The sequence below is a fragment of the Seriola aureovittata genome, chromosome 15 (genome assembly GCF_021018895.1).
Source record: "Seriola aureovittata isolate HTS-2021-v1 ecotype China chromosome 15, ASM2101889v1, whole genome shotgun sequence".
NCBI lineage: Eukaryota > Metazoa > Chordata > Actinopteri > Carangiformes > Carangidae > Seriola > Seriola aureovittata.
The window spans coordinates 16,470,255-16,485,369 of NC_079378.1; the positions used below are offsets into that span (position 1 = coordinate 16,470,255).

Consider the following 15,115-nt stretch of genomic DNA (forward strand, 5'->3'; position numbering starts at 1 on the left):
GGCTTGACTTCAACTGTTCATTTGAAATTGTTCATTTTGCAGCATGATATCCATTAAATAAAAAGGACCCGCCGTTGCAGATGAGACCGATAAACGTTTCCTCTCAGTTGTCTAATGGTGTGGAAGTATCCACGCCCGCGGGGTTGGGTCCAAAAGGAGCGTTTGTCGGCGTCCATCAGGCCCAGGAGGTCTGAACTCCGCTTTGCGGACATTTTAAAAGGCAAGTACCTTTCATTCTCATTTAGACAGCAGATTGTAGCCTACTTTGTGATTGTAACACAGTAACAGACAGACTGTAATAATCGGAGCAGGCACAGATCATTTCTGATGGGTTGGCCGGCTCGGACAGAGAAAAGACCTGAAACAGCAGACTGAGTTGATGACATTTTATTTTGAAATGAAAAAAGTTGACGACACACAAAGGAAATACGCATATATGATTAAATTAACTTGTCATTACAAATCATTGCAATGTGCTTTTAAATTTTGTTGTCATTACACATTTTTGGTTTTAACAATCGGAGTTGATAGTACACCGCAGGGGGGTCAAAAATGTGACACGAGTTTCTTGCCAAAAACTGAATATAAATAAATATCCATAAGTCACCGCTTATTTTCAAGATTGTCTTAAAATAAATATGCATAGAAAAAAATCTATCCTCAGTATAGGCATGTTCAACAGTAACTAGTGTTTTTTTTTTTTTTTTTTTATAGAATAACAACAAAAGAACTGGAAAACAAATTAGACAATATCCTCTCACACCAAAGCTAACACTGCAAAAGCCTTAACAAATAGTCTAATGAGATTTTTTTAAAGTTAATTTTCTAAAAAGAAAAGACTTACACACTCCACTCCCTGAATATACAAAAGTTCTTACAAATTAGTGCAGATCAGCCAGAGGCCTATAAAACTTATTGCCTTAACAAGCAGATTAGAGAAAGAATCCCCGATTTATTTCTGAAATCCTAAATTTGCTATTCCAGAGACAGAGAAAAGGTACATTTATGGAAAAACATGCAGAAGGAGACTGCTAGTTACTACCACTAGTTACAACATTTGTACATTTGGAAAACCAATTTTTTACATTAGGAAAAGCTGTATGTCAGTGAAATCTTTACCATGTAAAATGAAGATCAGAAGAGTATGTAATCTCCTGTAATAAATTATCGACTTGCATTTGTCGGATAAATTGCATATCCTTAACTGCAAAAGAGATTGTATAATTTGCAATGTGTAAGAGAAGAAAATTTTACAAATTGCCACAAACACAAAAAAATGCCAGTTTCCATCTTCAAAATAGTATAAATATTAAATTACTTGTCTTTTGCTCACAGAATCTATAACTGGGGCAATATTTGCAGCCACTGCTGAAAAAAGAAGGTGATTTGTCACATGTAATGCAAATCTCAGAAAACCAAATGTAAATATAGTAGACAAAGTAACATTTCTAACATCTCTATATATAGAGATCCCATGAACTACTGAATATTAGACCTAAAGTCGATCAAATGCTTTGTCAAAAAACATTTTAAAATATAAAATATTGAAATTATAAAAATGTTACATTTTTTGCAAAGGTTGACAAAAAGTTTTTTCCCCCTCTGTATGTCAGCGGTTCTTTCCGCAATTGTATAAGTCAACACATTTATATTTCAAAATATTTATAGCAATTGAAATATCATTTGCTGTTTTAGGGTGACTAGAAATTATTCTAGAAAATATTTGGTTTGAAAGATGTGTTCAAAATAAAATGATGCATTTGATACCAAGGACATATTTCATACTTCAGCAATTCAAAAGGGTGATACAGTAATTGCAAATAAAAGTTTAAAACTGAAAACAAAACATCAACTTCTATTGCTGACATCACTTCCAATGTAAGGCTATTAAAAAGATTAAACCTGCATAATGAATAACATTACTTCATAAGAAATAACCCTATTTCAATTTGTAAATTCACGCAGTGCGAGACCTATTAAAAATGATTGTCATTTAAAGCATTGCAATGCCACAGTGCAGGCTCAAGTGGATAGAGTGCGAAAGCAGTGGAAGCATTGGATAGTGTTGATTTGAAATGTAAAAAATAATTCACACATAGCAAAGCATGCATTTACCCCGCCCGCCATGAAAAAACTAAATTAAACATTCAATTCTGGACAATCTCAAAGACACAAAAAGCTCCACATTTTCCCTGTTACACCCTCTTTAAATGTACTTGCAGGAGCTTGGTGTTACCCTGTTGTGTCCTGCTTGAGCCTTTGGCTACGGGCCTTGTAAACTTCAATCAGCAGGTCTTTAACATACTGGATTTCACGTTCTACGGACTCTGCCTTGTCCCGGAGCTCCCGGTTCCTCCCTTCAAGACAATGCAACTGTTCCTCCAAAGAATCTAGCTCCGCCCTTTTTCTCTGGCGATACCTGCATTAAGCAAAAGAAAGATTCAATGAAGATTTTTACCCGTTAAATTGTGCCAAAAGTTACACTTCATCAAGCAGAAACGAAACTTGCCTGTGAGCGGCAGTTTTGTTCTGATCTCTCTTCTTCTGTTTGCGTTCACCGCCTTCAACTGGAGTGATGTCCACTTCGTATTTCACAGCAGAGTGGTCTTCCTTCAGCCTGCATGCTTGTCTGTGCCCTGAGGACTCCAAGTTCAGACTCTCCCTAGCCATTAAAAGACACTCTGGCCCCTGATCCTCAAGGAAATTACAGTGTAAATCATGCTGCCCTATTTGTAGACTCTCTGATTTGACCTGGTCATTGATGTTGCCTAAAAAGCTATGATAGGCCTCAGGCTGCGGTGTTGTTGGAAGATAACAACCTTCACTGTTCTCAGTTTTCCAAGAAACAGTGGCTTTTGTCACCTCCACACTAGTTTTGATACTGTTCAGCACCTCGCTGTTACTGGTACCTCCACTGACCTCCCTCATGCTATACATCAACAAATCTTCTTTCTTGTGTGGGACATCAAGTGATCCACCAAAGCCAAATCCTCCACCAACAACTTTTGCACCACCAATAACATCTTGACTGAAACAACAATTTTTCTCTTCTTTGGGTAGAACGGCACATCTTCTGACCTCGACTGCGCTACCCAGACAGTAGCTTTTTCCTACCAGCTGCTCGTCTTCTACACAGCCATAATTACCTGTCAGGGTCACTGCTGAGTTACCTGAGTTGCTTCCTTTGGAATTCAACAAACTGTTATCATAGCCTTCACTGAACCTAACACCATCAGGAACTCTTTTCCTACCACACCCACTGGGGCGACTGCAGCTGTACGGGGCGTGTCTTGGAATTTTGGATCGCCCAATGGGCCCGCCACAGATACTCAGCAGGTCCAGTTCTCCGGTTGCCAGGGTAACAAGAAGTGGGCTGGATTCCGATTGGTTGGATGTAGAGTATGATGCGTATGGCAGCTGACTGAACGGCTGAGGACCCACCGGCAGTGGACCCCTGTCACATTTTCCCAGCCTCGGCCCTTTCTCTGGCACTGGTTCAGACAGGAAGTAGTCCTCTAGTTGGGCAAGTTCCTCCTGCAGCAAGGAGGTCATGACCTCCAAGTCAGAGGGCACCTGGATATCATTCTGAAGGGGTGAAGGGGGAAGGGAGGCATTGGTGGAGGAGGGAGGGGAAGGGGGGTTTGGGAGGTACGAGGAGAAATCCACTTCTTCCGTCATCCAGTCAGTGAGACCATCACCTATTGAGGAGGGTAAAAAATTGCAGTCGTTACAAGCTGTCTCGTAGAGGAAAATACTACAGCTAAAAAATAGCGTTCATGCAAATATAAAAATAAATGTCATCCAACAGTGCATGTCGCAGTTTTCTAAAAGCATGATCTAATTCATAATAATAAATGCAAAGCAATATTTTTTCAAAATAAAGTTGCAGCATATCATTGTATTAGACGAAGCTAGTTTATTACTTACTGTTCAAGAAGGACGAATGTGCTGCAGTGCCGAGCCCACCTGAAATGGGGAAAAATATAAAAAAGCGTACTCGCTGCAACTCACCAATTAAGTGCTGACTCTCCTCTGACACCTCCCCCCTGCACCCCTGTGATTGGCTGTGGTTAGCCTGTGGGTGAGAGAGAGCGAGGGGGTCTGCCGGGCAGACACGAAGAGTCTTCCAAACAGGAGCTGATGTTGCCATCATTTTGTCTGTTGGTGCTTTGATTCAGTCCAAGTCCAAGCATATGCTGAGAGAAAGCAGGGTCTGACAGATGGGCCACAGAGAGCAGGGCTGGGTGAGCATAATGAAACCTAGAGGGTAAACAGAAACAGCATTCAGAAAAGTGTGAAGCTGAAAAGACTGAAAAAACTTACTCAGTCGCCTGATGGAATGAGGAATATCCCTCTTGCTGCTCTCAGCAACTTTCTCAACATGACTCAGTCTGTTTTAACAAAGATGCCACATTGAAGAAATCATCTGCAAATCCTCATGTAAGGATCATGGGCTTTTGAGCAACAGACAATTAAATCTCCTAAACATACACTTGCACAGCAAATACCAATGATTTAAAATAGAACTGAATATGAATTATTTCTAAAAACAACACTCAGAACTGGCAATCAGTGATACAAAGGTAAGAGCTGTCTCCTCTGGGCTTTGAACTGGCCCAAAGCAAAATGCACTTGACATCCTCAAAACACGTGGGACCTAGTGACGCCGTCAAGGGCCCAACTGTTGACAAAAGACACCAGAGTAACTACTTCGCTCAAAGTGAGAGACACCCTGATCATTAAATCGGATTAACGCAGATCACCTGCTTCCAATCGCGTGTTCCTTTTAAATGAATCACCTCTGTTTGATCACTTAAGCCGTTTAGCTTTAGTTGACAATAATGTGATATTTAAGTGAAAACATTGCAAGACATGAAACTGAAATGACAGAAATGTGATAGGCTACTTTATCTCCAGGTTACAGTAGGCTACATCGGCTGGAAATTATAAATTTATATGAAATATAGACTATATCGTCACACCATCAACAGTAACACAACAGTCTTGTATTAACCCTACCAAGTAATGTTATCAAAGCAACCAAAACAGCCCATTCACTGAAGGGAACTTCATTAAATAAGCATGGAATATTTAGGCAAATAGTCTATTTGAAGAAATGAAAGTATAAGCATATAAGGCATCTACATATAACGCACAGAACCCAGCCAAAGAACGGACCACTTGTGACTCACAAGCAGATACAACAAAGTGATAACTGTAACAATGACTTACTCCATTCTTGCAGAAAAAAATGTAGAGCACTTGGGGGTGCGTTGCAAAAGCAAAGCACGACTTATTTTCGGGTCCAACAGCTTCACGAATTTAAAAAGCCATATTTTAGCTCGGAATATCCGGGACAGCGCAAAAGAACGAGTTGTTGCTTTGTTGTGGTCGACCTGTAAACTGAGGAGCGGCTTAATTGTGAGAAAGCATCAGTTCATTCACACCTAGCAACCAACTGCGTCACCAGGACAAACCGTGCTGCTCGGTGTAGATCCCTCCGCCCCCTCCCTCCGCGTGTTGTCGAAGGACGTCCCACAAACTCACTGCTGGGCTCCTGTGTAAAAGAAGTGAGTTATTCCTTCATGCTTGTTTCTGAAGTATAATGGCATCACTTAATGTTTTACGATGAGTTGTAATTTCTTGAATTACTATTGTAATACAGTCATAGATTCTTTCAAATTCAAAAACCTTGCTCCCGGTGGATAAAAGGGAAACATGTCATTAAATGTATAGCGTACATTATCGCACACAGCGGTTACTTTTCCATGGAGAGGGGGATAATTGTACATTTTTGTGAAAACCAACGGGAAAAGATGTTTAACTCATGACCAATTCATTGTGGATGTGTCAACGGAATAGTGAGATTTAACTGGGTAGGTAAATAATAAGTGGTTCCACCTCGTTTTAGTGTTTCAGTAGTAATCCGATAGTAATCACATTACTGTAACGCGTTACACCGTGTCATTGTTTTTCTCATAGCCCATTGTTGCCAGGGGAGACGGGGCAGGACCATTAGTTTCACAGCTCGACGGGGCGTACACCGCCCTGAAAACTGACGTCCATTACCTGCTGAGAGGCTTGATTTACGTGAACACGGCTCTCAAACACACACCACTACAGTTCAGAGACTATACTGTACAACGAGGCATGGTATTGTTTTGGATGGGGACTATTTGATTCACAGCGCACTTTGTTGTTCAGTAGAAGTCTCTTGCATCTCCGTTGCATCAGTGGTCCATGCTCAGAGCGATTGGTTGCGCGTGCTCAGACTGTCGCGCTGTCATTGGTTGGATTTGGGTAGATGTGACATTTGATTGGTCAATGGTAGGCAAGGCAAAGCATCACTATGTTATCCTTTTTTTCTGCAGTGCAGACTGTGCACATGTTTCAGGTAAACAAACCGGGTGTGGAAATCAGTGCTGCATTTTTTATGTCTGAGAAAAGCTTTATAATATTTTGAGTTACAACTTAATAGTTCATTCATTTTCTTTCAAAACAGCTTGTGATAGTTAACTCTTGAGAAAAAAAGTCTCTAAATTTCATTAATTATTATTGGCCTAAGTTTTGCAGCAGTGTGTTGATTGAAAAAATACTTAATAAAAGGAGTCTATGTTGTCATCATAGGCACAGAGTCTGGTATTATTTTTCAATTACTCTGTTGTAATTATGCCATATCATCATTCATTCTTCTTTTTTATTTTTTGATTTATTTAATCAATAGTTGTCAGCTCGTATGGATATCAACATCACAAGGGCATTGTTTGATGAAATGACTGAAATTCTTCGCTCTGTGTTGTTGACTGTTATCCTAATACACTTTGAGAATCCTTATTTTCGTAGCTAATTTAGTGAGACACAGCTGGCAGAACCAAATTAATTTACTGGTAATGACTGCCAATAAAAATTATGTGAGGAATAAAGCTTTGTTTTTTTCCTTTCAGCAAATCCAGAAGCTGAGTGAATGTGCTGTTCTCCTGTTGCTATAGTAATAGCGGACACTGCCCCCTATTTTAGACTTGTTTTCTGGTTGCTGTTGCCATGGGATTTGCATCTCTCTCTCTCTCTCTCTCTCTCTCTCTCTCTCTCTCTCTCTCTCTCTCTCTCTCTCTCTCTCTCTCTCTCTCTATCTATCTCTCTGTCTCTCTCTCTCTGTCTCTCTCTATCTCTATCTCTCTCTTTCTTTCTCTGTACCTACTGTTTTCCTTCCACCTCACCTCTGTTTCTGCACCCCTCCCTGCCAAACAATTCCATCCTCTCATTTGCTGAGTTGCATGTCTGTGACATTATCATTTTGCCAAAACCAATAGGCTTCTTTCCAGTTCTGCTGAATTTGCATATTGATGGGACACTAGCGGCTAGCCTCTAATAAATTTGTCCACTGTGCAACATGTCTCTGTATTGACTGAAAGTCAGGAAACATCAAACTTGAATTGATTTCATATAATCACATTATCCAGAGTAACTATAGAGGAGTTGTTTCCATGCAGGAGAAACATCTCCTTTGAATAGAGTTAATCTACAGAAACTCAGTATCTGTAGATTACAGTGAATTTCTGTGTTTTGTGCAGGCCTCTAATATACTCATGTCCATCTGTGTTAAACTGAGTCATTTAAAGGGACAGCCCTGTCACAGAGGGGCTATTCAGCAAATTGCCCACTGTGTGATAGCAATCACATGAGTGGAGCTTTTAGAGATTTGTAGAAAGACTACCTGATGCAATCCAGATAAATGTGGTCGTAATGGAGACCAGATTGAAACAGTAGTAGCTGGTGAAGTTGCAGGGTCTCCCAGGAAATCGCTGACTGCTCTCTCTGTCTGTATTAATTGGTCCACTGAGGGCTTCCTGTTTGCGCATCATGAGAAAAGTCCAAGGTGCTGCTTGTGACACTACTGCTGCATTTCCCCATTGTCCCCGCTACTGAGTACAATTTCCTTTATCATCATGTAGGAAACGATGTAAAATGAGTCAATTACACAGCAAAATGCCAGCAATTCTCCTTCTTTCTTTAGATAATCCAATGGGTTTAGTTTCTCACTGCAAAATCAAGATAATCTAAATTTTCCAAGTTGTTGAAACAACACAACGAAACTTAACTGGTGAATTAAGTGAAGGACGTTAGATGACATAAACAACTTTGGATAAAACTGAGCTTCAAATATATTTGAGGTGTTTATTATCACTTTTCTTCAACAAAACAAGGCTGTCCATCAAATGATACCCAAATTCATTGTCTGAATATTGTGTATAAGCCGAGAAGTCAGAAAAGTCAATGCTGCATGCCAAGTGCACGTATGGCACGTTAGTAAGGGTTACACCATCATTTCATCATCATCTCCCTCAGAATTTATTGTCCTCAACTTTTGCCCCTCTTTGAACATATGAAGAAAACATGGAATTCAGTTACAACTTGTGAATGGAAACCTCTCAGAGGGGATTTGTGGATGTTTTTGTGTGTGTTCAGCTTACAAATCATTCTCATTTGTTTCTTTTTGGCATGAAAAGTATTAATCAAGTCTTGAAAAAGTGACAAACATAATATGATTTTTCATTCATGAGTGTTTTAACCAGGTTAACTTCATTTGCATGGAGCCATGACTGATCTGTATCAGTCAGTCACATGGTTTTGTTTATTTACTATTCCTCAAGGACTTCATGGTAAATTAGAGGTGTTTGATGTAAAGGACTACAGCGTCTGTTTTGTCATCCTTTGGGATGTCACAGCTTTTAGGAGATCACCTCTAACTAGCTCTAACTCCTACAGGCATCTTGAATGGAGGCGTGCATCACACACAAAGCATAGTCTGTACTGACCTGGTATGATAAAGTTAAAACCCATACTGTATACTTACTTTAATATCAGCAGTAGATTGAGACATATTGTGGATAGAAAATTAAGTCAAATTTTAAAACTTATGTAAGAAAAAGGTCATAGAATTTGCAGAAATTGCAGATGAAACAACGTTATCATTAACAACAGAATAACCAGGGTTATCTGGAAAATGATAATTTAGCGATGCAGTTTTTTACTCAGATTTACTGTTCGTGACTCACTTGTGCTTTGTACCTTTTTAGCTCTTTAAGCAAACATGGCAAACAAGTCCCTCATGGTTCCTCGGTGTCATTCGCAGCACTCAGGCTGTGTCATGCTGCTCTGCAGAGCCATTTAAACCCCAGAGGCTCAGCGTCTCTCACCTTGGAGCTTTATACGTGTTCATTTAGGCCATATACCTCATACTCATAACACACTTTACACAATACACTCATCAGAACTTAACTTAACTGTCACTTGACTTTATTTTATGTTTAGTGAACTTTAAATTGTAGATTAAATTACATGTAAATTTATATATACCTGTATATATGAAATTAAATTAAATCTAATTCATCTTTTAAGAAAGGCAATTTTAAACATTTCTATTCCTCACCATTCCATTGCTCTAAATCTAACTACATCACTGAACTTACAAGCACAAACTAATTTACTGAGGGCAAAGGTCAAGGCCATCGTACCCCAGCAATGGGTCCCAGAATGATTATATAGCGGGCACGATATTTTGAAAAAGAGCTAGAGAATAACTAGTCTTTTTCTAATACATTTACTTTGTTTTATATGAATTGTGTAAGTATATTAAGAGTTTGAAAATATTTCACTATCTAAGAATTGGGTGGGTAGTAGTGGGGCTGAATACATACAATAAGATACTCCAAGTTTTCACGCTAAGATGAAATTGGAAAGCACTTCACTTTCATGGCTGGTAGTCAATGAAATAAAAAGAATAATATCCCACACTTGGGTGCAGCTGTGGTATTTACAATCTATGTTTTTGTTGGCCTCATTAGGTCAATGCTGGCACTTTTCCCCTCTGGATATTTTTCAGATATTATTGTTGTGCTTGCCACGAAAACCCAAAAACATGTTTCTTTTATTGCAATTTAATGATCTGTATATCATGTACCCTATTTTAAATTAATGACTGTCATTTTACATTCCCTTCAAAGAGGCTGAAGATGATCTGTTCAAAGCGGTACACATTAAGAGTGGAACGTTCACTGGTGTATCAGATGCATTTAGATTCGTTTAGATGCTTTCATCTGCTATGTCTGAATGCGTACGTGTTTCTGTGTGTGTGTCTCTCTCTCTCTGTGTATGTGTGTGTGTGTGTGTGTGGGCATGTTCAGGGTTGGGCAGAAGATTTTTCTCTTTAATCTGCTAAATTACTCTTAACTCACATGTGGATATGAGAACTTAAAAATTACAAATGTCTGTGGTGAAATGTAGTGAAGGATGTGGGAGTGGAAGTGTTTGACAGGTGATGCTATGAACTCGCCCTCTGAGCAGAGAGATATCTCCATTTCATCAGAATGTTTGAGGTTGTTTTCAGACAAGGTTAATATCTCCCATTAATACTGACAAAATAATGTGAGACCTTTACTAATTCACAGCCTCACTATCTTACTTGTGTTCTAAAGGCCTTGGGAAAAGGCCAGTCTGCATGTGTGAAAGTGAGGAGAGATCACACTTGGCTCATTAATATTTCACCAACAATAAGGCTGGGTGTCACTCATGCTCATCACTGCGGTAATGAGCTCACCATGCTCTCTTAAAGATCTGTTTATTATTCAGGCGGGTGCACTTCAGTCTCAAAGATACTGAATAGCACGATATGTGAAAATCTCTCTCAAGGTCAGAGAAAATGCAGATGTTGTGAACGCTGTCAATGAAGCTGCAGTTAAACATAGCTCTCATCAGTGGCTGAGTTTTAAGTAGGATCCTTTACCTGAATTGGATGTTGATTTTAATACATACCATTAAACATGATATTGGTTTTTTAACTTCAAAACCAGGGAATTAAAGATGAACGTTTCAAGTGCTGAATCTAATTGGTACCTGTCAGGAGCAAGGTGCTTTTGGGTGATTAACTTTGCATCTGTGAAATATTCAAGGGATCCCTGCAGTAAATTAATCACACAGCGCAGTCACACATTACTATCTATCTGCACAAGCGCCTCTCCATTACTGGTTTGAACCAAGGGCATAAGAAGAGAAATACAGTGAATATATTCTTATCGAGGAATTCATGCAAGAACTTGTTTATGGAAACTTTTTGTTAGACATCTTCTCCATGAGATTTTTTTTTACGCATGATGTCAAATTTCTCGATGTTGAATCATGCATGTTAAGTTGCATGTAATTTCACTTCATGTTTTTCTGTTTTTATGTGGCCTACCTAGTTGAGGGCAAGCCATATAATTAAGTACGCTGAGCCAGAAATACGCTCACTATATGAGGTATGCCTTCAGTTTCTCTCAGGTTTCTTTTGGAACAACTTCTGTATATAATGAGAATTAAGAGCCAATTAACTAATTAAACCACCTGAATCCTTTTATGTAAATAGAGAAGTTGTAGCGTCTTAAAGGGAACACCTATTGTGTGCTCTCAATTAAATATGAATTCTACTAGCTCATTAGGGCGTATGAGGTTATTTAAAGAAAGCTGGTAATTAAGGACTTCTTTGTGAGAAACACTAATTAATGAAGGAAGAACCAGTTTTTAACTGAATGTGTTCAGTTTAGCCAATTTGTCAGCAACAAATCAGTTTATCAGGCAAACAAACCATCAGATGCATCATATATTTTTATTTATTAGATATACACTGTAGTTTTACAATATCATTATAGGACTATCATTTACGAATTTTGTTTAAATGCTAATAAAAGGTTTTCTTTGATATATTTATGTAAAATACAGACACATTAATGCTGTGTTATTTAGCTGAAGTGATATTAAAATTTGTGTTGTAAAAATCTGAAAAAAAAAACATTACATAATGTATTTGGCAACAATACTGTGTAATATATGACTCTTTTAAAATATTTTAGAATATTTTCTACTAAAATTCATTTACTTCTTAGTGTTTTGAAATATTAAAAGATTCTTTTTTTAAATCTGAGAAAGGTTAACAAACTCAAGGGAAAGTACAAATGTATCAAAAGGGAAAAAAGGCATCAGTTAGAGTGATAACACTGCATGCATAGTTCGGCATCAGAGGTGTAAACAGTTTGAGCTTATATGAAGCAAGAAATCTTCAAAATGTTCCTCCTGAAACCTCAAAAATTATATTGTAATTATTGACAATACATTTTGGTAACAGAATGTGTTTGATTTAGTTCTGTCTTTATAAAGCTCCCTTCATACATCCAATGGCAAGTTGCTCAAACTATTTTCCTTCTTAAATACAACTCATAATTTCTTTCAAAAAAGCACCACCGACTAAGCCCTCATTTGTTCGAAGGCATCAGGCTCAGAGAGCACCAGATTATTCATGTCCTCAGATGTCCATCCGTTACACATCATCAGGCCGCATATCATCGATGTCAGCTCCAGCAGGAAGCAGCTCAGGTTGGCTCGCAGGTGTCTGGGTGCTCGCTCAGTCCCCGTCATCCTCCAAATCTGTCACCCAGTGGTCCCTCAGCTCATGAACTGAGTGTAGCCCTCGGCACCTGTTACTATGACATCCATCCAGATCCTCATGGCCTCCGGGGACGGGGCCACCATGTAGTAGAGCCGGTCGTGGGTTTTCACACAAAAGGTCAAAGACGGGTTGGGGCTCTGGAAGATCGTGGGGAGAGAGGGAGACTTCTTAGACCAAAGACAGCAATACGCACCTGTTGCATCCTTTTCCTCAAAGACATTTGTCAGAACAACAAAATATATTATACTGTAAACTACCAGTTAAAGCATAATTTGGTCCAATAGTCTGTTTCAAATAGGATCTTCTGTAGCCTGTAACACCTTACACTTTTGTAAATTGAGGTAATCCATTCATTGAAGTTAACAAATATCAAAAACAACTTAATCCAGTCTAATATGGATCCTTTCTGTGTCTCTAACGATATTTCACAATTTAAAACATCCCTGTTTTTATGTACCACAGACACAATTTCAAGCATGTCAATTGAATTGTGACTATAGAAATGTAGTTCTATTCTAAAATGAATATTTCTACCATTTTGATAAAAAACAAGTTAAACATGTTGTTAAGATAAAGTTTAATATAGGCAATTGTTCAACTTTCATTTATAAATGATGGTTTTGAGTACAGAGTCATTTGTGATTTTAAAATACTGAAAACATTTTTCCCAATTTGAATAAATATGAATGAATATAATCCTTCAGATTTAAATCCAATAAATCTCCTGCTAAATTTAAAAGTGGTAGGCATCCATGCAAAGCATTATAAAATAATCAATGAATTGTAAGTAATGAATAAAGAGTGTTTACCTTGGTGGCACTGCGTAGGTGATCATAATAAACCTCTTCAATCGCCTGAAAGTAAATGAGTCCTTTCAGCTTGGTCTCATGCTTGTCTGAGAGCAGAAAAAGAAAAAAAATATTAAGATACATTACATTACGTCTTGTACTGATGCAAGACCTCTGCCAGTCCGAGCTGCAGACAGTACAACCAGCCAGTGATGTGGGGACACATTTCATGTTTGTTTTTGGTCAAGTAATAGTAGACTGATTGTCAGTCTTCCTCTTTAAAAAGACAAGTATTTATCATTGTTTTTGGCCCAAGGATCTCACAGTAGTTATTAAATATATTTTATATGCAAAAATTCTGTCTCAAAAATTCCTCTATTTCAAGAACATTTTAGACATTTTAATGGCAACCAGAAATAATCTCTCACCCAACAGATGACGAGAAATCCAATGATTGAGACAACATCTTAAAATGTACAAAATAAACTTATATCTAGAACATGAATATGTCAAAAAAGAAATGAAAACTAGACACAAAAATTATTTTTGTTTTAAGGTGTGACTCTGAATAGGTAGGAAAAGCATATAGTGGGAAGAATATGTTTATGGGTTTCCTGCTGGAACAACTGCTCACGTCAAACAGTGCACATAGAAAATGCAAACCCCTGCCTAATAAATAAAGAGCTGTGTAATGTCTGGTAATTTATCCAGATTATAAAACTGATATGTACAGAAACTACTCAAATGTGACTTTGTTAAATGTGATGTTTTCAAGGAAGTGCTGAGATGACAGCAAGTTCATTATATTGGCATCACTTTAAAATCCTCATCAGAACTCATCTTCGTGTAGACATGTGATTCCCATCACACTTTTTAACTTTTATGATCAAACTAGGCACTTTTACTTTGGGACAGTTTTTTCCCGCCTTTTTTATTAATAATTACTTGACTAAATACAATTCAATGAGCCCAAAATTGCCCTGGGGACAGAGCAATTCAATAGTTAATAGCAGATATATTTGAATGGATGAGGATTATTTGTTCTATTGTAATTTGCTTAGGAATTTTGCATCTTTTATCTAATGTTATCAAAAAATTATTGTTTTTCTTAAAATAATTTCCCCAAAAAATAGCAGTAGTGGTAATAAATAGTTGGAGTGGAACAATAACTAAAATTTAGAGAAGAGCGGAGAAAGGTGTTAACTCTTTTTCCCAGCAACACATAATCCATGAATAGGTATGAGCAGCACTGTATCAGAGTAAAAGTTAATTAAAAGTGGAGTCTATTTCAAGCTATGCCTGAAGTCTTTACCATCCTATTAATTTGACTTGTTTTCTACACTCGTACTTTCTGGATTGTCTCTGTGTTTTTTTTCCCTGCCGGCGAGGTTGAGATCTTTTGTAAATCTTAAAAAGAAATGTCTCTTTTGAATATAAGATTTGATCTTCCAGTTCAACGTTTCCCTTAAAGCAGGTCAGAGCTTCTGTCCAGTCCTCAGGAGTTTTGTTCTCTATTCACAGCATACCTTCAACCACTTTAAAATCACTCAATACTGAAGAGTTTGGTAGTTATGTTTCAGTGAAATCTGCAGATGGAGCTCATCGGACGCAGTCACTGGACTTAAGGGGTTTTTCTAGTTTGGGGCTAAACTATAGGAATTCAAATGTGAAGGAGACTTTCTCTCGTCTAAGATCAATTTTCTTCAAATAAAATGTGTTTAAAAGAGTTTCTGGATTCCAGTCTTGTTCAAATAAACAATGGTCTTTTCTTTTTCTCTTCCGTGCATGCTGGAGTGCCTGGCTTAGAAACAAACATCCAGCAACAATTAAAAGCAGTCTTTTGAAATAC

The 15,115-nt window shown here is 38.0% G+C and overlaps 2 protein-coding genes across 13 annotated transcripts in view; both read right to left on the minus strand.

Moving 5' to 3' along the window:
• Window positions 1–371: 371 nt before the first annotated feature.
• Window positions 372–5,479, minus strand: atf5a (activating transcription factor 5a). Its single transcript, XM_056396422.1, has 4 exons — window positions 5,233–5,479; window positions 4,012–4,260; window positions 2,510–3,698; window positions 372–2,419 (listed from the first exon to the last, which is right to left on the minus strand). Exons 2-4 carry the CDS (start codon window positions 4,151–4,153, stop codon window positions 2,233–2,235), a joined length of 1,518 nt encoding a protein of 505 aa, XP_056252397.1. The 5' UTR covers window positions 4,154–4,260; window positions 5,233–5,479; the 3' UTR covers window positions 372–2,232.
• Window positions 5,480–11,622: 6,143 nt separating this feature from the next.
• Window positions 11,623–15,115, minus strand: part of phldb1a (pleckstrin homology-like domain, family B, member 1a) — a 30,422-nt gene continuing 26,929 nt past the window's right edge. For all 12 annotated transcript variants that reach the window (XM_056397233.1, XM_056397232.1, XM_056397237.1 and 9 more), the window contains 2 exons: window positions 13,288–13,373; window positions 11,623–12,615 (listed from right to left, as the gene is read on the minus strand). In XM_056397233.1, the coding sequence (XP_056253208.1) occupies window positions 12,475–12,615; window positions 13,288–13,373 (227 nt within the window). In that variant the 3' untranslated portion in view covers window positions 11,623–12,474. The remainder of the gene's footprint in view (window positions 12,616–13,287; window positions 13,374–15,115) is intronic.

Bases quoted from the DNA above. Each gene is read 5' to 3' on its own strand.
- atf5a (XM_056396422.1), bottom strand. From the start codon at position 4,153: ATGATGGCAACATCAGCTCCTGTTTGGAAGACTCTTCGTGTCTGCCCG. The intron at 3,699-4,011 runs GTGAGTTGCAGC...CCTCCTCAATAG, and splicing joins GGAGAGTCAGCACTTAATTG to GTGATGGTCTCACTGACTGG. The intron at 2,420-2,509 runs GCAAGTTTCGTT...TGCTTAATGCAG, and splicing joins AACAAAACTGCCGCTCACAG to GTATCGCCAGAGAAAAAGGG.